This window comes from Primulina eburnea, chromosome 15 (genome assembly GCF_022965805.1).
Source record: "Primulina eburnea isolate SZY01 chromosome 15, ASM2296580v1, whole genome shotgun sequence".
NCBI classification, from domain to species: domain Eukaryota; kingdom Viridiplantae; phylum Streptophyta; class Magnoliopsida; order Lamiales; family Gesneriaceae; genus Primulina; species Primulina eburnea.
Genome location: NC_133115.1, coordinates 27,833,298 through 27,854,762, shown reverse-complemented (window position 1 = coordinate 27,854,762; position 21,465 = coordinate 27,833,298). Strand labels below are relative to the sequence as shown.

The following is a 21,465-nucleotide window of genomic DNA, read 5'->3' as shown; positions in this document are numbered from 1 at the left end:
TGGAGAAACTGGAGTCCTTGTAGCTCCTCCAGTATCGAAGGATTTTATGGGAGACTTCATCTTCCATATCAGTTTTTCTCTTTTCCAGAGCTGAGCTCATGAATTCTTCAGCAATATCTGGAGTCTTTGAGCTACCTGCACCTGCCATTCTAGCTGTTGAATATTATTTGCTGATATGTTTGCGACTAACTGAGCTACTCTTATTTATAGCCCAGGGTCAAGGAAGATGAAAGGACAAAGTCATTACAGCAGACGATTAGCCTTCTAAGCATAAGATTTAATTTAATTCGTCTTGCTTAAATTCCCGTAATCTTTATATGCATTTATTAAGAGGGAATATTGGTTTAAAATGTTAACTGAGAAGACAGCAGTTAGTAAATCTTCAACTGAAAAGACACAGTTTCTCAACTGATCGTTCAGCTGATTATTTCACTAATCTTCTCACATAAGTTAATAAATTAACTATTTTATATTCCAAATTTAGTGACGTGACTGAATATCAAACATTAAATGCTATCTTTCAACAAATGATAAGTTGGAACGTGGAGTCTTATAATCCATGTATTTTCAACACGCTTTTACCACACGTACACACGTCCTTTATTCAAAATTTCCTGGACGGACACGTGTCCAATAATTCGAACAGTCACGTACATAAGTACTTTACCCGCTTCATTTCAGTTCTTTTTCCTTACGCTTACATAAAATTCTCAGATCAAAAGCAAATTCAAGCTTTATTTTTCATAGGAAATCATTCAGTTCTAATGGCAAATAAAATTCCCGCTCACATGTTGAATGCTATGGCTATCAACTTTGAATCAGTTCTATCAGTCGGAGAAGTCGATGTCAAAAACGTATTCCTGAAGCTAGAATCATCTGGGCTGAGGACATTTTTGGGGCATTCTTCATAGGAGATCTATCCAAAGGAACTTCTTGACTTCTACTCTAATGGAAATATCAATTATGATGGAAGCATCATATCTACTGTCAGTGGTCAGTTTTTGACCATCTCTGAAGATTCTTTTGGAGAAATGTTCTTGTTGCCTTCTGATGGGATAGCACACCTTGCTGAAGTCAAAGCATCTGATGTCGAAGAGATGCAGACTCTCCTCTCTGCTGATGGACGGAAAATCAAGGTTTCCGATCTAAAGAAGGTATTGAAGCATGAAGTTCAGTTACTGGCTGATATAGTAGCCAAGGGGCTATTGGCGAAGGCAGGATCTTTTGCTGCACTTACCTTGGAAAAATTTCAAGCCATTACTGTTATCATGGCTGGACGAAGACTGAACTGGAAACATCTTATCTTCAATATCTTGAAGAATATGTTCCAGTCCACCAAACAGTCCCAAGGATTCGCGGTTCAACTGAGTTATTTGATGAAAATCAAAGGATTGGTGGCTGATGATTCAGATAGATCATCAAAATTCAAAGTTTTCAATGCCAAGAATGTTCAGCCACCAAAGACTAAGCTGGACATCTCTCCTGATCAGTTTGTGAAGAACAAAAAGGAGATTGGGACGCAGCAAGATGTTCCCAAATCAGCAAAGAAGGGAAGAACTTTGGCTCAACTGAAGACCATCAAGAGAAAACTGATTGTCAGTGGATCAGATTCTGAGGAAACAGCTTTTCAGTTGATTACAAAGAAACAAAGGACTCAGAAAACAAAGCCAGTGGCTATGTTGGCATCTATCCCAGCTGAGAGATTGAAGCAATCAGATGCTCAACAGCCTATTCAGGCTATTACGTTGAAAGCTATTCCAGCTGATGTTTCAGCTAAAGATCAGTTACCACCACCAACTGATCAATTCAGAAAGGTCGTCACTACAGCAGGTAAAAAGAAGGAATCAGCAAGAGGGTCAGCTACTTTAATCATTATCAAACGACCTACAATTCGTGCTTTTGCTCGACCCAAAGAATCATAATTCAGGAACGAGTGGACACTACTCACTCAGGACTGAACATTCCACATATTCTTTCTGATGAGAAAGGAAAGGGTAAATTGATCGAAGAGCCCATGCTTCCATTCAGACTCGCATTGACCTTATATGGGAACAGGTCAACGCATTTGCTGAGTCCAAACTGAAGGTTTATGATGCATGGACGAGGTTTAGAACACACACTTTTGCTAAACAGTTGAAAAGTTTAAACTTAATACATTCATCAAGTTGGAAGCAACTGTTCTCAGAATGGTCAAAGCTGCTACAATAGTTCAGGCATTGTGGAGAAAGAACTATTTCTTTGATCAAATCAGAGCCAAGAAGTTGGGCCAACTGATTGAAAAACTGAAAAGTAACTACATTCCCAAAAGTCCAACTACTTATAATGATCGAGCTGTGCTCACTCAGCTGGACAACGATCTTATTGCTCTGTAATCGCAGATAAAATTTTGGTAAATGGATCAATAGTTAATCAATCATGAAGGCATTTCAGAAGATGAAGAAGATGAATCGTCATCTCAGCAAAAAGAGCATCTCCAAAACAAGATGCTGCTTCAACAGTAGAGCCAGTTCAGGATGTGCCACCACCTTCTTCTTCTGTTGATCCTCAACTTTACTCGGAGGCTGACTTGACAATTGCAAATATCGATGAGATCATTCAGTCAGTCGCCCGAGAATTTCAAACAAATGTGCCTAATACGGAATCAGTTGATATTCCAACAAATCAGGAAGCTACAGATGCTCAAATTGAAGTGCCTATTCAATCTAATGTTGAGCCAACTGTAGAAAATGTTGTCACTGAGGAGGCTCAGTTGCATGTTGACGACTTGCAACAAGTTTCAGTTGACCAACCATCAGAATCACCAATCACTGACCATCAAACTGAAACTACCGCAGATACACAACTGAATCAGCAGGACAGTCCATCTGCTGCTCTTAATCAATCTTCTTCTCCCCCAGTTCAACAAGAAGTCAGTGTGGAAGACGTGCCAGAGCTGACACATGATGAAACAGAGATTTCTGACCAGACTTTGGTGATATTTGATCAATCTACCAAGGAACAGGAACCAGGGCCGTCTGGACCAGTATCTCCTCATCCATCATCAGAGATGGATTTGGTCCTTGAAGAAATTCAGGACATTCAACTCAACATGTCCAAAATAATGCAAAACAACTCTCTCACTCTCTGAAGTTGAATTCCTCCAGTGAATTTAGTTCAGTCAAACTAAAATCTATTCAAACAGCTGTGACCTCCATCTCATTTGCGATCGACGAGCTTAAAAAGAACAAAGGCCTAGCTGAGAGTGTTTCGCTTACTCAAGAATCAATCAGCAATAGAGTTGAATCTATGGAGACATCTGTCTCAAAGAAAATAGACTTGCTGCAGACTACTGTACTGACTGATGTCAAAGACATTGCAGCTGATGTTAGGATTCTATCTCTCAAAGTCGATGTGCTTGACAAAAAGAGGGAAGCAGCTATGTTGATGAAAGAATAAGAGAGGATACAGCTGAAGAGACATTTTTGTCAGATATTAGTTGAAGATTATTTGTTTTCTTTGTACGAATCTGCGCAATAGAAATTATTTTATCTACAATGATTCAAAGCATTCTTTTACTTCAGCTGATCAGTTTATTAAAGTCTGAGTTTTGTCAATCACCAAAAAAGGGAAATTGTTGGAAACTAAATTTAAGTGATTTGACAAACTAAGCTTCAAACTTATTGGAATAACTTATCAAAAGCAACGAGCTTAACTGACTCAAATATTACAACCGTTAGTTGTCATTAGCTGAAGATTAATGCGTACCAACTACATCTAATCTATGTCAAACTGATCAGTTGAAGCAGAATATAACTGACTGATCAGTAGGAAACTAATTAGTTGAAAACAATCAGTTATGAGTTTTCCAGCAAATTATCTTTCAGCTGATATCCCAGTTGAACACATCATCAGTTGAGAACGACAATTTACAAATAGTACAACAGACTGAAACTAGTAGTGGAACGCCGCATTTCAGATATTGCAGTGTACAAATGTCAGAGAATATCGACGTGGCAATCAACGGATATAAAGATTCAAATGATATTTAATATTACCATTTAGAGGGAAGCCTATAAATAGGTGAAGAGGGCAGCTGAGAAAAAGAACACGCGAACTACTATTTTATTCAAGCTTGCTGTTACTCTGCTAAATTCACCACTCGTATTCAGATATCAAGAGATCATTCTTATCAGATATATCAGCAGCAATCAAGGCTATATTTATGAGCTTGTTAGCACTTTGAAATCTTTGTTAGATTCATTCAGTTGTGTTATATTCAGTCACGTACTGTAATAGTTATTGTGAACTAAGAGTTTCAGTTTGGCAGTGTTAAATCCAAACTGAAGTGGGTCAGTACAACGTGTATATTCGATCAAAGTCTTTTAGTGAAAATCTTATCTTCGTGATAGAAGGGGTGACGTAGGAGTTATTCTATTCTCCGAACATCCAGAAACAAATCTTGTGCACTTTATTTCAGTTACTATCAGTTATTCTATCTTTCAGTCAGTTTACTTCCGCAACTGTATTTCAGTTAAACTGATTGTTATTGACTGACGAGATGACGAGTGTCAGTTTGTCATTAAACTGAATTTATAATCAGTGAGTGTTTATTCAACCCCTCTTCTAAACACTTATCACCTTCTATCCGATCCTTTCAATAACATTAGCAAAGCCTGTATCCTTCATATCAAAATGTTTTGTCAGCATTTTTGTTGTTGCTTTGATCATATCTTGATTATTCTCCATTATAAGCATGTCATCACAATATAGATACACTATTACATATGATTCTTTAGTGTTCTTAATGTTAACTCATTTATCAAATCTTAAAACCATTTGACAACATCACCTTGTCAAATTTTTCATGCTTGTTTTAGTCCATATAAAGACTTAACATATCGACACACTATTTTTTCTTGACCCTGAACAATGTAATCTTTTACTTGGAGAAAAAGAGCCAAAATCCATATTGATTTGAACTAATCCATATGCTCCGCAAGTTTTCTCCACGTTGATTCTCCCGAGATTCAAACATATATTTAAATTAACATTCACATAATTGAATCTATAATTTCCAATAGTCGTTTATGTTTTCCTAAATTTTTTCACAAACCTCAATTGTTAAATCAATTGGGCCTATAATAATTAAATTTTTCATTAACAGAAGAAAGATGATACGGAAAAGCTCATGTCATTTCATCAGGGGAAAAACCATATTTTTCTTAACAATGTATTTTTCAGGAGCCCATTTTTTCAACTCATGTTCAAATATCTACTTTATATTTCGTCGGCCAATCCTTTCCAATGAATATAAACTTTGAATAGAAAAAGTTTGATCAATTACAAAATGTTCGAGAATGCGGTTTCGATATTCATTTGGTGTTTCTCAATGCTATCCAAAACTGCAATTGCAATAAGTGCTCGAATGGAAGTTATTATAGAAACCAATGAATATGTATCAGGAAAATAAGGCCTTTCTTTTGTCTATATCTTTTAGCCACCAATCTGACCTTGTACTTTTCAATAGTGCCATCAAATTTCTATTTTCAATTCAGGATCTATTTTCATCCCAATGGTTTGGTATCTAGTGAAAATCTATCAGTTCCCAAGTATGGTTTTGTATAGTGGAGTCCATCTCATTGTTGATGTATTTTTTCCAATAAGGTTTTTCAGGGCTAGACAGTGCATCTTGTAAGGTTTTTGGTTCACTGTTTAGCATATAGGTGTGGAAATCCGGACCAAAATACTTCAAGGTTCTAGCCCTTTCACTTCGTCTAATTTCTTTTTCTTTCGAAGAACCTTTGATTGTTCAAGCATTTTTATCTTGAGTAGGTTTTTCATTAGGCACATAACCTTCATATGACATCTCTATCTTTCTTTTTCTAGATCCTTTTTCTTCATTTGTTTGCAAAAAAAAAAAATATTTGTAAAAAACACAGCATTCCTTGACTCAATTGTCATGCCTACACTCATTTCAGAATTTCCAGACTTGTGTTCTATAAATCTATAGGCACTGTTGTTATGTGCATATCCAATTAATAATAAATCGACCGTATTTGTTCCGATTTTGACTTTCTTTGGCCTTTATATTTCAATCTTGGCCAAGCATCCCCATACTTTCAAGTATTTGAAGGAAGGTTTATGGCATTTCCACAATTCATATGGTGTTTTATCATTTTTTTGTGGGTGTCTTGTTCAAAATATGGTTAGATGATAATATTGATTCCATCCATAAGTTTTGGGGTAGCCAAAATTTATCGACATGTCATTCATAATATATTTCAAGGTTCAATTTGAAAGGGATTGGTTACGGATGCGCAACGGAAGTTTCAAAAATCATATTTTTCAAGATAACAAAACCGAGCACCCCACTAGATGTGTAGCAAATAACAAATAAACATAAATGCCATACATAGTGTGTTTACAAATTTACCTATCAATCATAAAGATTGATTATTGGCTCCAGCTAAGTTGTTTTACAACTTAGCTCTTGAAGGGTTGACTCAATCTACAAGATTCTTAGAGCACTCCTTGCTCAAATGGATTCTTTCCTTCAAAAAAGGTCCACCACTATCTTGATAGATTCACTCTACATTTGCACTAGAAAAATTAAATTATTTTCTTTGAGAAGATTATGCTATCATCATCAAAATGAAGAGCAAAATTGGGAGAATTATGGAGTGAAAATTTCAGTCATTGTGATGTATGTAGGAGAGAAGGTAGAGTTTTCTTGGTATATGAAAAAGTAAAAAGGTGCATGTGCATGATATGCCTTGTTTATTGAAAAGTTGTCTCCCAACTCTTCACCTCTATTGCATACATTTTATTTGGGCTTGTAACAATTACACAGCTCATGGACTTCTATTTAAATATCTCAAACACATTTGAGACCAATTGAACTTTGCTTGAATTACTCAAGCCCACTAGTCGAGTAATTATTTTCATTTGGGCTCTACAAAACCCAATTTTATTTAATTAATTCAACGCTTGAATTAATTTAATTATTTAGACTCTACTAGGTTCACTAGTGTTTAATTAATTCAACACTTGAATTAATTTAATTTAGTCTATAATAAAGTTTATGAAAATCACAATTTTCAAATACAATTATTTATTTGGCCAACTTTTAATTTAGGAACACTTTCACAAATTAAAATTTACATTCCCCATATAGAAGTCATACTTTCAACACATTGAACTAATTTCCTTCTCAAGGGGATCTAGAAAGTTAGCACTTGTGTGACCCTCAATAGTTCAACGATACAACTAATAGTGGGTTCACATCTCTATGTGATTCGGGACTAAACATGTCTTTATTTGAGCATATCCTGATAAGTGCAATTTATTGTACTTTTATTACTTGTTTTTAACTTGGAATTTTGTGATTCTTGAGTAGGTTTTATTTGATTTGTTGTTGTTTTTGTTATTGTAGTTTGGAAGCTTAGACATGAGAGTTTGGAGTAGTATAGTGATGAATTAGAAGGTGCAAAGGACAAAATTTGACGAAGCAGGACCGCACCCGCAGCCCCTAGCACACCGCACCTGCGATGCAAAGTCGAAGCATGACCGCACCCGCGGTCATGCTAGGACCGCACCCGTGGTCTCACACGCTGTAAAGGAGGAATTCTGCCGAACGTGCACCGCACCTGCGGTCCTACTCTTACCGCACCCGCGGTCGTGCACCAACAGCATTCCGGAAATTCTGAAACTTTGTGGACTTTGAATAAAAGTAGAGGAAAATGGTGTGCTACGTGGGGAATCTTGTCTGGACTATAAAAGGATGCTCTTATTCATCATCTAGGTCATATTGAGGAGCAAGAAAAAGAGTGGAGGCTACAAGGAAAGGATTGAAGATCAAGCTCATCTTCTTCAACAAAGTTCTTGCACACTTTTGGACAAAAACTTCATATACTCCAAAACTCTTGTTCTAAGTTCTTCTTTATTTATTTTTACTTTTATTTGATATAGTCTTGTTTAAGATTTATGTATTGTTGTGTTATTTGTATTATTATGAACTAAATATTAATTCTAGAGGAATGATGGAACAAAACTAGAAACCATGTGTTGAAATTTATAATTTATGCTATATAAGTTTCCTTTCTTGTTCATTTGTATTTTTCCAATCTTAATGCTTTCATTTTATTGGCCATATCTTGAATGATTTGTATGTTTATAAATTATTACTTGGAAAAGGGAATTTATAAACAAGAAATGGGAAAAATACATTGATGGTATTTATATAGTTCGGGAGGACATATCTTGCTATTGAAGCCATTAAAAGAATTTAGTGCTTATTGTGTTATTTAATTATAGATTGTTGACAGGGATGTTACAATCTTTTGTTAGATTATTAGTATCTACTTAGCACTCGGGAGAGGGAGTAGATAATTATAGAATTCTTGGTTAATGAATAAGAAGGACAATTATAATATAGCTACACAAAATAGCACATGGTGGATAGTTGCGTGAAGTCAGACCTCTAGATCTTTTATTCCATTGTTCAACTTTGTTTGGTACTACAATTAAATTTATTTTCAATCTAGTTATTGGTATAAACAAATCTATCAATTGATTATTCTAAATAAAATCGAAACTATTTTAATTACAAGCATTAATATAAATTTAGAAAGACAATCCTCGTGGGATCGACACTTGTACTCAAAATTACATTTTACTATAACTTGACGTCGTGCGCTTGCGAGCAATCAAGAAAACACGCAACATATCCCAATTGCTCCATTCTTATTTATCAACTCCTTGATAATAAGAACGTCAGAACTCAAGTCTGAAAGTACCTAATCAATCATGTTAAACGCCTAGCAGCATCGCTTAAATGATTCCTTAGGTATCAAATGATAGTGCCTGCAAGAACCATTCCATTATGGTTAGCGTACAGTACGGTCCCTTCATCTCATATATCCCGATCGATTCGAAAACTATTGATATATCGAGAGCTGTCAAAGAATCGATACTATGTGTCATGTTGTAGTTGCATCGATGGTGTAACTTAAGAAACCCTTTTCTTAATTATCACCAACACTCTGATCAGAGATTTCAAACTACATATACATGAGATCACATAAGATATCCATACCCGAAGGTAAGCGGTGAATCCCCGACTACAATGCATCGACTCTTATATGTTTCGACAAAACATCCAACCTTGTCACCTGACGACCCCATATGAGTCGGTAAACAAGTCAAAGTGCAATGCTAGCATATAGAGTCACAATGTTGTCTCGGGTCATAAGAACTAATGGTGTACAACCATAAATTAGGACGTTTCCACTTGATAAGTTAGAACAACTTGGAAAGTCCTTTATGGAGAGTTATTCGGTGCACTCTACAAGGAGCACATATCTGCATGCTCGGACATTACAATGTCTCCTACCAATGAAACATGATACTCACATCGCAGATACTAGTTTCAAACTCGAGCGGCTTTTATCCTTCTTAATGGCTGCTTGAATCTACTAGGAACTGTTTAGAATATACAGTATTCCAAATATGAGTTCTATGATACTCATCATATGAGCATCTCATATTTTTTCTACTATTTGTATATTCAAGGACTTTGTCTATGCAAATAGCACGTATATTCAGATAAATATGTGCCAAAATAATAATTTCAGATATTATTAAAATAAAGATTGTTTATACATAGAGTTTCAATGTGAATCATCGGCCAATACTTGGCTCGACGGACACCTACTCTAACACTATTTTTTCTTTATTCAACACTATTAGATTGAGTTGAATATGATGCAATAGTATGATGTATTATGCCCAAGGATGAACATAACTCATCAAAAGGTACTCCATATTTTCTTACTCTATCTTTGGAATATGTTTTTTTTTTTACCAAGTTGATTCTCGACTTCGGTTATGTATGTTTTGAATGCCTCAAGTCCTTTATATTTACTTTTTAAAATATATACATAACAACACCTCGTAAAATTGTCAATAAACGTTACGTAACAACACCTCGTATAAATAAGAGATCATGTTATTTTATTTAAGCACATTTTAAAACTATTTACTCTGATTTTTATTCATTAGTGTTGGTAAAAAGCACTTTGAAATTTATTATGTCGCGTTAGACTCTTTTTCCAAACTAAACTATTCGTTATTAACTGTGTATTTTTATGATTTTAGTATTTAAACATTGGAGTTTTATTATTAAATTTATTTTATAAAATTCATGGTGATCATTATTTTGTTTTAAGAGCTACATTTATAATTAATCATATAGTAAGAAAATTGATATTCTTCTGCAATTATTAAAGTAGTATTATTTTAAGTAAAAGATCGTCATAAGTAGCATCCAACTTGTTTTTCAAATCATGCACATTGATTTCTTCTTCAGTTGGACATACAAATGCTTCATTAAAGATAACATGTATGATTTATTCAACAATTAGAATTTTTTTATTCAATACTCTATAAGCTTTGTTAATCGAGAAATAATCAATAAATATACCCATATAAAATTTAACATTAAAAGCGGTTAATGAGTTTATGAAGTACTTGTAGCCAAACATAATAGGAAATATTCGGTATTGTATCGTTCCAGATCTCATAAGAAGTCTTGTTATGTTTTTTTATTTATCATTTGATATGTTCTGTATAAAGCAAGATGTGTTGACTACTTCTACCCAAAGTTTATTAGAAACTCTAGAATCTTCTATCATTGTTCTAGACGCTTCTTTTAATATCCTGTTTCTTCTGTCACCAACACCATTTTGCAGAGGTGACACTGCGACAGAGAACTCATGCTTGATTCTTTGGTCATCTAGACAGTTGAAAGTTTTTATTTATAAATTTAGTATCCATGTCGCTTTTTACCAATCTATCACAAGAGATTTCTCATTTTTCAACCATTTTAAAATCTTGACCGAGTGGACGCTTATCCGGTATTTGGATGGTAGAAATATCACCCCAAGTATGCTTGGAGTAATCATCTACAATCACTAGAGTGTACCTGATTCTGCCTAAATTCATTGTTATGTGATCAAATGGATCTATGTGCAGCAAATCCAAGTATTTGGTAGAGGAGTTACACCTATTTTTAAAAATAGACATATTGGCTTGCAATGCAGATATTATTTTTTGTAAAATCGAATTTGGGAAGTCTGTCATCAACTCTTGATTGCTCAGATCAAAAATAGATTTGAAATTTAAGTGATTTATCTGTTTTTGTCTCAATCAGTGTTTGTTACCATGAATAGGAAAAAACATGTATGAGAGGTATTTTGTTCTCTTAGTTCGGCTAGCATGATATCATCGTTGCTAGATTTTATGATACATATGTGATTGGGGAATTCAACATAATAACCATTATCACATAAGTGGTTAATGTTAATCAATTTTTAGAAAAGATTTTCAACTAAAATCACATCATTGATAATGATTTTGTTGTGGATATAAATCTTACTCTTACCCACATCATTATCTTTTAAGCTATCACCAGAAGTGATTTTTGGTCCTTTGCATTCAATGACTTCTGAGATCAGCTTGACATCTCTCGTAATGTGTCTTGACCAGCCACTATCCATATACTAAGTGGATTCTTTATTCTTCTTATTCTTCTTCTGTACTCGCAATCATGGAAAAAATATTTTGGTACCCACACTTGACTTAGACTATTTGGTTCACCCGTGTGTGTGTCCATGAAAGTGTTAGACTATGCAAAATCATGTGTGGTGCTATGATGTCTCTTCTGTCTTACCATATGTTATTTGGACCGATCATCCTTTTAATTCAATTTGTATCTCTTTTGAATTGGTCTGCAATTATAGTACCGACTCTATATACCCTTCACAGAGTTATGTCTAGCTGGATGGCTCGAGCTGGTCTGTCCAGCCGGGCCTTTTCTTTGCTTTAGCTAAGTCCTGTCGGGCTTAGAACTTTTCGGTTTGACATAGCTCAATCCTTTATGCATAGCCCTGTCCTAATAACATACAATCCAAATTTTTTAGTTTTCTAGCTTGTCACGTTTATATATAGTGTGGAACTGGACATTTTTTTTATCATTTTTGTCCAGGCACATTTGAGTATTTGTTTCATGGGAGTTGCAATTATTATTGCCAAAGCTAATCAGTTTTATCACCAGCTTTCTTTTACATTTCATGTATGTTTCCAAGAGAAACGAAACTCTTGTTCCAGGTGTTACCAACTTGAACAACTTTGATCTTTATTCAACGTTTCTTGGAACATTCTTCGCATATTATAACTTTAGTTGTCAACAGATTTAATTTCACCCTAAAACTATCAAGCTCCTTTCGTTGCATATATCCAGAGTCACTTGACTTAACTTTGAGGCTTTTCTTTTCTGCATTAACTTTCTCGAATGATTTTGTGAGTCTTTTATACTCATCTAGTATGTCATGCAATGTGAAGATAATGTCAACTCGTGTAAATTCATCAAAACTAAAGTGAAATACCTCATCATTCACATCATCATAATATAACACTGTTATTTCGAGGGATTATTGGTAAGCATTGATTATCTAGATTGGATAAGTGAGTAAAACACGATGTTTAATGATTTTTAGTAAAACGATAAGTATTCTTTAATCTTACGATCAAATATCGAGCTCGGTAAAAAATTAATATATTATATATAATTTTTTTCCGGAAAAAGTATTTTTTCAAATAATATTTAAATATTAAAACTTTTTTTTTAAAAAAAAATCTGTAGATAACATTTTCAAACGTCAAACTTATTAAAATACTATTTTTAAAATGTATAATTGCTTTATACGAACCAAAAACTCGAGAATGTCAACTAAAAATTCTAGGTGTGGGAAAAGATTTTGTAGGACGAATATTTTATCAGATTCCGGCCAACCCCCTGCAAGGGCAATATAGGTAAATCACATTGTCCCCGTTCTATAAACATGCAGACTCGAAGGACTTGAAAAAAAATGGAACCGAACCAGCCAACTTATCTCTTTCTCTCTCTCACGATTTCTGTCATTCGTCCATAATCTCCGGAAGAAGAAGAATTTTTTCTCGTCTTCTCACCGTCTCCGATTCTTCGTTCAGAGGATATCTCCGATTTCGCTGCATTTGTTACGGATCGAAACTTGCCCCATTTTTTGCAGAATTCGTGTAATTCTTCCTTCTCTATCTATCGATACGATTTTTATTCGTCGGTGTGCATGCAATTTGATGTTATAAACCAGTTTTGTGATTCGTACATGATGCAATTTTGATGTGTTTTTCGAAATCAAATTTACTGATTAGATTAAATCGAGTACCACTGCGTTGCGTATATTTGTTCATTTAATACATACTTCGTGAATGCGATATCGAAGGGGGTGATTCTATGATTTGAAAGGGATTATTGACAGAATGATGCGTTTGGAGAATTCGATGGGGATACAAGGGCATTCAGGTCGTTTTACGTGGTAGCTGAGTGGGAAGCTGCGCTCTGGCATATATTTTCCCGAAGCATGATGAGTGAACGACACGTACTGTGATTATTATATTCGTATTCTAACGTCTTTGCGTGGAATGACAAGAATGCCATTCACGTTGAATGCTATAATATGGAGTTCTCTCATTTTCTTCGTTAAATACTTGTCATTTTTCAATGGTGTTGGTCTTTTATTTGATTTTTTGTGCTTGCGTTTCTGTTTTGGCTGTTGAAATTACTCTTTCAATGGATAATTTTGTAATTTTCAATTACCCGATAAATTTCTGAGAAATGACTACGTGCTTTCTTGAAATTGATGATGTTCTTTTCTTTTCTTTTTCTAAAAATTTCCTTTTTTGGTTCTTATTTAACTCTATTTCATTTCGGTTCAGACGGAAAGTAGGAGGATTAAAAATTTTGAATGTTAAATTCCAAAAAACTGGGTTGGAATCGGGGCGGCGATCTTGGCTGATGTCCACTTGGTCTGCCCTGGTTGTTGGTCAAAGTTGTAGTTTTCCTAGGCCAGAAATAAAGCAGTTTGTAACTCTTGCGTACATGTATATGTAACATTTTCCCCAAATTTCTCAAGGAAAATTTTCAAATTCTTTGTATAAGATGTCATACTTTGTATCTAACTTTTCGAAGTCTTAGTCATATAAATTTGTTTTTTATTGGGTTTTATCACTGACATGTTGAAGGTGTCAGTGGTGAATCCTTGATGTGTCTGGCACATTACAATAGATGACAGCTTCCAAATGGGTGGATTCCTGTCCTTGTTTTTTAGTTTATAATTGTGGAAGAAACATTGGATGGTACTTATTTCCAAATAAATCAAATTTGACGGTATTGGGTTGAATGCCGCAATATCTGGGCATGTGCTTTTTCTGTTAAAAATTAATTTATTGCATTGAAGAATTTTATCGGGATTTGATGATCATCAAGTGCAGGCGTTAACCGAAATCAACAATCTTGTGGTGGCTTTTACCACAAAATGGCTTCTAATGCCACGGTCAATTGTCCACCTCCTATGAAGGCTACCTCTAATGGAGTGTTCCAAGGAGATGATCCTCTCCATTTTTCACTTCCTCTTGTCATTGTACAGATATGCCTCGTGGTTGTGCTGACCCGAGTACTTGCATATCTTCTCAGGCCTCTAAGACAACCACGCGTCATTGCTGAAGTTATTGTGAGTTTCTATTTCCTACATCCAATAATGTTTCTTAGTACGGTAGCTTTCTTATTTAATTTGCAGTGTATATTGTGCTTCCTTTTTCAGTGAACATGGATGTTCGATTTATTTCTTTCTTGAATATTTTCTACGGTCCACATTTCATATTTCATAGTGCTGTAGATCATCACCTTTATTTCGATACGTGCAACTTTCCTCCATTATTGCTCGTTGAAATTGACAACCGCAACTAAAAACAGCATAAACTATGTACACAGTAATTAAGCTTCAGTAGTATCAGTTTTCATTTGTCTCATTTTTATCATCTACTTAATGGAAAAAACAAAGGAAGCACGTCTAGAAATGTAGTAATTTTAGTTTCTGTGCTTACACCTCATCCACCTATCTACAAGCATGATTAGTTTATCATTGTTTTAAGCATACACAAACATCACAAATTCTCGAAAGAATGTAACATATCATAGGGTTCTGGCAGGGAGGAATTCTACTTGGTCCATCGGCTATAGGCCGCAATCAGAAATATCTTCATGCGATTTTTCCAACCAGGAGCCTTACAGTTCTGGATACACTTGCGAACCTTGGTCTCCTATTCTTTCTATTCTTAGTTGGCCTTGAGCTGGATCCAAAGGCACTTCGAAGAACCGGAAAGAAGGCATTAAGTATTGCCCTTGCAGGAATCAGCGTCCCATTTGTTTTAGGAATTGGAACCTCAATCGTGCTTCGTGCGACTGTCTCCAAAGGTGTAAGTCAGGGGCCTTTTCTTGTATTCATGGGGGTGGCCCTCTCCATCACAGCCTTCCCAGTCTTAGCCCGTATTCTGGCTGAGCTTAAGCTTTTGACTACTGATGTTGGTCGAATGGCCATGTCTGCTGCTGCAGTCAATGACGTGGCTGCATGGATTCTACTTGCACTAGCTATTGCCCTATCTGGCACAGGCCACTCGATTATTGTGGCATTGTGGGTCTTCTTGTCTGGATGTGGTTTTGTGTTGCTTTGCATTTTCGTCGGACCCCATCTTTTTAAATGGATAGTACGACGCTGCCCTGAGGGCGAGCCTGTGGATGAGATTTATGTTTGTTCTACATTGGCTGCTGTTTTGGCAGCTGGATTTGTGACCGATACCATTGGCATTCATGCCCTTTTCGGGGCATTTGTGCTTGGAGTTATCGTTCCAAAAGAGGGACCATTTGCTGGAGCCCTCGTCGAGAAAGTCGAGGATCTTGTGTCTGGCCTCTTTCTTCCTTTGTACTTTGTATCAAGTGGGCTCAAGACGAATGTTGCCACCATTCAAGGGGCTCAGTCATGGGGTCTTCTTGTTTTGGTAATTTTTACAGCTTGTTTTGGAAAGATTGTTGGCACTGTTATTGTCTCTCTCTGCTGCAAGATTCCTTTTAAAGAGGCACTAACTCTCGGATTCCTGATGAATACGAAAGGTTTAGTGGAGCTTATCGTCCTCAACATTGGGAAAGATAGAGGGGTAAACATAAATGATAAAATACATTTAATCGATGCATTTCAATGATTCATAGTTCCTTTATTTTTCATTCAACGGCTCTCATTTTCGATCCTGTAGGTTCTGAACGATCAAACATTTGCCATCATGGTTTTAATGGCTTTGTTCACGACATTTATAACGACCCCTACTGTTATAGCCATATACAAGCCAGCTCAAATGGCTATATCAGAATACAAGCATAGAACAATTCAGAGGAAGAAAACAAGTTCTCAACTCCGAATCCTGGCATGTTTTTTCAGCACAAGAAACATTCCGACGCTGATTAATCTCATTGAAACTTCACGAGGTAAAGGAAAGAAGGGAGGACTGCGTGTCTATGCAATGCACTTAATGGAGCTCTCTGAAAGGTCATCCGCAATTTTGATGGTTCACAAGGCGAGAAGAAACGGGATGCCTTTTTGGAACAAGTCACAGGGCTGTAATTCGAATCAAATTGTAGTTGCTTTTGAGACTTTCCAGCACCTCAGCCAAGTATCCATCCAACCAACAACAGCAATATCACCGATGTCCAGCATGCATGAAGATATATGCTCCAGTGCCGAGAGTAAGAGGGCAGCAATAATAATACTTCCATTCCACAAGCATCAAAGACTGGACGGACGGTTGGAGACTACACGAATTGATTTGAGGTATGTAAACAGGAGGGTTCTTGAGCATGCCCCATGTTCAGTTGGGATTTTAGTTGATCGAGGGCTCGGAGGAACATCTCACGTAGCTGCTAGCAACGTCAGCTACACCATCACAGTATTCTTCTTTGGTGGCCATGATGATCGTGAAGCTCTATCCCATGGTGGACTCATGGCTGAGCACCCTGGTATCAGTTTAAATGTGGTTCGTTTCATTGTCCACCCCAAGGTAGTTGGAGACAGCGTCCAACTAGATATAGACAATCAAAATTGTCCCGAATCAAGATCAGATGATGAAGAGTTTCTTGCAGAGTTCAAGAACAAAGTATCAGAAGACGTTTCAATCAAATTCGAAGAGATCACTGTTAGCGATGAAGCAGAAACAACAAATGCCATTCGCACATTTAGTCGTTGCAATCTGATACTTGTTGGTAGAATGCCCGAGGGTCAACTTGTTGTGGCTTTCAAAAAAAAGTGCGAATGTCCTGAACTTGGACCAGTCGGGAACTTGTTGATTTCACCCGGATTCACAACCACAGCATCAGTTCTTGTGGTGCAGCAGTACCGCAGCAAGCTAACCGGAGACTCGCTGAAATCTTTGAAAGAAGAGGGTACAACGACAGAAGGGGAGTCTGATTAAACAAGTGGTAAACTTTTATTGAATTCGATTCACATTATAATGTTCAAAGCGATAGATATCACACGTATCTACTTCCTTCGCCTCTGTTAGCAACCTGTGAAGCTGGAAGTTAACACACAGTGTTGAGGGAGAGGAAGAGGCAGGTTGGCAAGGGCTATTACACCTGCTTACTATTAGATTTCCTAGTACACACGTATGCTTGTCTATATATTATATGACCACCCCTAAATTTGAAAATAAAATTATATATATGACGTGGGAAGGATTTGATATTTGGGTTTCTTGGGCCTTTGTTGTACAATAATGCCTATATTTTCAAATTTCAAGAATTGATGGCTGAGATAATATTTTAGAGAGGAGTTAGCTCGTGCTGCAGAGATGTTTAGAGTGTTAGATATATTGTATGACAGCTCCAACTCGAGTTAACTTATAAAAAATATTATTATTTATATCAAAATATTTTAATTGCATATATAAATTTGGTCGACCTGTCTTATCTGTGAGACTATGACATAATAGATTTATTCGAAAAGAATTGTACTTTGTATTGTGAATATTCAAAATGTTTTTGCGAGAACTGACAGAAGTTTAATTCAAGTCATGTGAATGAAATAATTAATCCTCCAGATTCCCAACCACTCAGCTCTTCAAATTATTAGGTGTTTTTAATGGTTAACTATAAAATTTAAAATATTTTTAACAAAAAAGAATTTCATTTTGTGATTTTCTTTCTTTATATTGTAAAATTTTAGTTCTGGTCTCCCTGTCTTTCAAATTTTGTTAATTTTAGTAATTCTCTTTGTGAGAGAATTGATATAAAAATGTATATATCAACATCATATCAATATCTTATTATTGACGACACTGACACGTCGGAATTTATTCGAAAAAAGAATAAAATTGTGAAATAAATAAATATGTCGTGCTAAATGAGAAATTTAATAACATAAATAATAAAAATCACAAATAAACAAATACATATAAGAAAAATTATAATTTTCCAAAAATGAAACCACATTTTTTCAAGTGGCAAATATTAATAAGAATGAAAATACTTACGACAAGATAGGCTTTAACGATTGGCTTGCCCAAATGGTAAAATTATAATTTTCCAAAAATGAAACCACATTCTTTTTCAAGTGACGAATATGAATAAGAATGAATAGACTTACGACACAAGAGGCTTTTATGAGCAACTCATTCTTTTAAAAAGCTTAATTTTTAATTTTTAAAAAATTGTTTTTTAACTTCGTCCAATTTTATTTTTTTAGGTATTCAAAAAGTTTGGCATTAGACAAATTGTGATGATGTGATGCTAAGAAATTGCTCGTACGGTCACATGTTGCTGATGTATTTTACATCACACACGTCAAATCCAATTTATTGGATTCCAACTAAATTTTGACTCTTTACAAAAATAAAATTTTGACTGTTTGTGTTAAAAGATCGTACACGAGACGAAAGAAATCCAACAAAAGTCAAGATTAATTTTATAGATTGGGTTGGGCATAGCTTTCAACAAAGGTCTTGATTCCAAACTCGAATCGACTCGACTCGACTCGACTAGTTTACCAACATTCATACAACTTAATATCAACACGAAGCCTAAAATACACATCTCCCTCAAATGCATCAGTCATCAAAGTGGCAACACCTCTAGCCATGAAGAAATCACCTGTCCCCCCGATGACCGATATATCTCTGGTCTTGTTCATCAACGGATCCGCCCCGGCGAAATTCAACGTCCCTACGTAGTTTGTGGAATTAAACAAGAACGAGAACCCTAGCCATGCACCATATATACTCTTCTGATCATAAAAATACATGCCCTGTGCTCGTCCCACGGGGGGTGAGTGGAGATTGTTGTCCAACGTAATGGGGTCGTCGAAAACGATCATGTCACCAAAGTTAAACGGTGTTGCCATGGTGGTCTTGTTTCCCCACTGCGGAGAGCCGACTATAGCGGCAGTGGCATTGTTGTAATTATGACCATTGAATAGGATGTCGTGGAAGAAGAAGACGAGCTCGTTGCATGGGCGACGCGGACGGGGTTTCCGGCCGTAGGCGGTGGCCGTGACGGCAGAGATGAGGAGGTAGAGTAAAAGGGTTGCCACTTGGGATTTAGTTGCCATGATATATTGGTGTAAATTTTGTTGATGCTCTAGTCATATATATATATATATATATATATATATATATATATATATATATATATATATATATATATATATATATATATGTATGTATGTATATAGTGGGTTGTGGGGGGGTTTGGTGAGCATTGCCACTATCAAATTTGAATTAAATTTGAAATATTAATTAAGAGGTACCTTTTTTTTCCCCAACTACAATTTGAATTAAATTTGAAATATGACTAAAGAGGTAGCAGTATTAATGAAGGACAAACTATGTTTTTAAGAATTTTTTAAGTGAAAAAACTTAAAATATATGTTTGGACAATATTTTTGTAAAATGTTTATGAATATATGTTTTAAAAAATTGTTCTGTAAGTATAATTTTTTAAGAATAATTGAGAAGTATTTTTTGGTATTTTTAAAATAAAAAAAGCAAAGGTCAAAGGGATAATAAATCTCGAATAAAAAGAAAAATGAGAATTATTTTAATTATAATATTTTTTATATAATAGTTATTCAAACTCATATTTATTCTTAAAACAATTTTTCAAATATTTTTAATTTTTTTTTGGAAAATAATTTTATAAAAACTTAAAAGGAGTTTGAGTGTTGCTATGTTAGCCCACACTGACACTGACCCCATTGCTAACAATCTTTAATATTTAGATAGTTTTAGATCGTAATATAATAATATTGTATTAAAAAAGTGAAGTAGTTGGTGATGTTATAAATTTGGATTTATCAGTTCGCCAAATAAAACAATTTAAATAGTAATACTTGGTTAGTTTAATAATTTATTTTAAGAATCTTACCTTTATCGATCGGCTCGCCAAATAACACAATTTAATTAATAATACATGGTTAGTTTAATAATTTATTTTAAGAATCTTACCTTAAATAAAATAATTGAGTAAATTTTAGTCATTTATATTTATTTTTATATGTGGCTCTCTATGTTACTGATTTTAATCAATATGATCGAGCGCTTATCGATTTACAAAGTGTTATAGTTAGTGGTAACGATTCAACTCAAATCATTTAAATCGTATATCAGATCAAGCATTACGTTTCGATTGTTCTATCCAGCATAGACAATAATTGCACTCATCAATCACTATCCCAATAATTGCTCTATTTGCAGTCAATTAGTATCAAACTCATGATCTTAGCTCTGACATCAATTGTAGGGCCAAACGTTTCGCTTTACCAAAATTTATAGCTTATAATGATACAACTCAAATATTTTAAACTGTATAGCAGCTCAAACACGACGTTTCGATTGTTCTATCCAGCAGAGATAATTATTGCACCCAACACAATCTTGGGTTTTTTTTTAAATAATTTAATTTTTAAAATTATTTTCAAAAATAATTTTTAAAAAAAGATTTGCAACATTACCTCAATCCGTGCTTACGAAGCACGGACGCTGAGCGAATATTTTAGCGACAGAATATATATAAAAACCGTCGCTAAAATTGAATCAGTGACGGTTCAAAAACCGTCGCTCAAGTTAAATCAGCGACAATTCCAAAACCGTCGCTACTTTTAACGACAGTTCAAAAATCGTCGCTATTCCGAAATTTTGGTATGAATATCCACGGCGCGACGGGTTTTGAACCGTCGCTGATTCAATTTTGACGACGATTTTTATATATATTTCGTCGCTAAAATATTCCGTTGCTTACGTCACCGACGTGGAGCATCGTCCATGCTTACGAAGCACAGACGCTACTCCAGGTGAGCAGCGTCTGTGCTTTGTAAGCACGGATTGAGGTAATGTTGCAAATCTTTTTTTAAGTTATTTTTGAAAATAATTTTAAAAAGTAAATTATTTTTTAAAAAAAAAACCCACAATCTTAGTTCTACGTTTTTCAATTTTTTGCAATTTTAGATTTTTATAATGAGTGTTGATTTGGTACACACAAATCAACTTCACGCCGGTGTCATATCGGCACAAGTA

The 21,465-nt window shown here is 35.2% G+C and overlaps 2 protein-coding genes across 4 annotated transcripts; one reads left to right on the top strand and one right to left on the bottom strand.

The window, feature by feature from the left end:
• Nucleotides 1-12,904: 12,904 nt before the first annotated feature.
• Nucleotides 12,905-17,755, top strand: LOC140813971 (cation/H(+) antiporter 18-like). 3 transcript variants are annotated; one of them, XM_073172807.1, is made up of 4 exons: nt 12,905-13,092; nt 14,347-14,585; nt 15,064-16,065; nt 16,162-17,755. In XM_073172807.1, exons 2-4 carry the CDS (start codon nt 14,391-14,393, stop codon nt 17,368-17,370), a joined length of 2,406 nt encoding a protein of 801 aa, XP_073028908.1. In that variant the 5' UTR covers nt 12,905-13,092; nt 14,347-14,390; the 3' UTR covers nt 17,371-17,755. The 3 variants fall into 3 exon arrangements, with proteins under 3 accessions (XP_073028908.1, XP_073028909.1, XP_073028911.1); XM_073172808.1 differs by having other exon boundaries at nt 14,342-14,585; XM_073172810.1 differs by lacking the exon at nt 12,905-13,092 and adding an exon at nt 13,114-13,935.
• A 1,096-nt stretch (nt 17,756-18,851) lies between these two features.
• Nucleotides 18,852-19,517, bottom strand: LOC140814381 (dirigent protein-like). The gene has a single exon (XM_073173336.1). It carries the CDS (start codon nt 19,500-19,502, stop codon nt 18,939-18,941), a length of 564 nt encoding a protein of 187 aa, XP_073029437.1. The 5' UTR covers nt 19,503-19,517; the 3' UTR covers nt 18,852-18,938.
• Nucleotides 19,518-21,465: the final 1,948 nt, after the last annotated feature.

Bases quoted from the DNA above. Each gene is read 5' to 3' on its own strand.
- LOC140813971 (XM_073172807.1), top strand. From the start codon at position 14,391: ATGGCTTCTAATGCCACGGTCAATTGTCCACCTCCTATGAAGGCTACC. The intron at 14,586-15,063 runs GTGAGTTTCTAT...GGGTTCTGGCAG, and splicing joins GCGTCATTGCTGAAGTTATT to GGAGGAATTCTACTTGGTCC. The intron at 16,066-16,161 runs GTAAACATAAAT...TCGATCCTGTAG, and splicing joins ACATTGGGAAAGATAGAGGG to GTTCTGAACGATCAAACATT.
- LOC140814381 (XM_073173336.1), bottom strand. From the start codon at position 19,502: ATGGCAACTAAATCCCAAGTGGCAACCCTTTTACTCTACCTCCTCATC.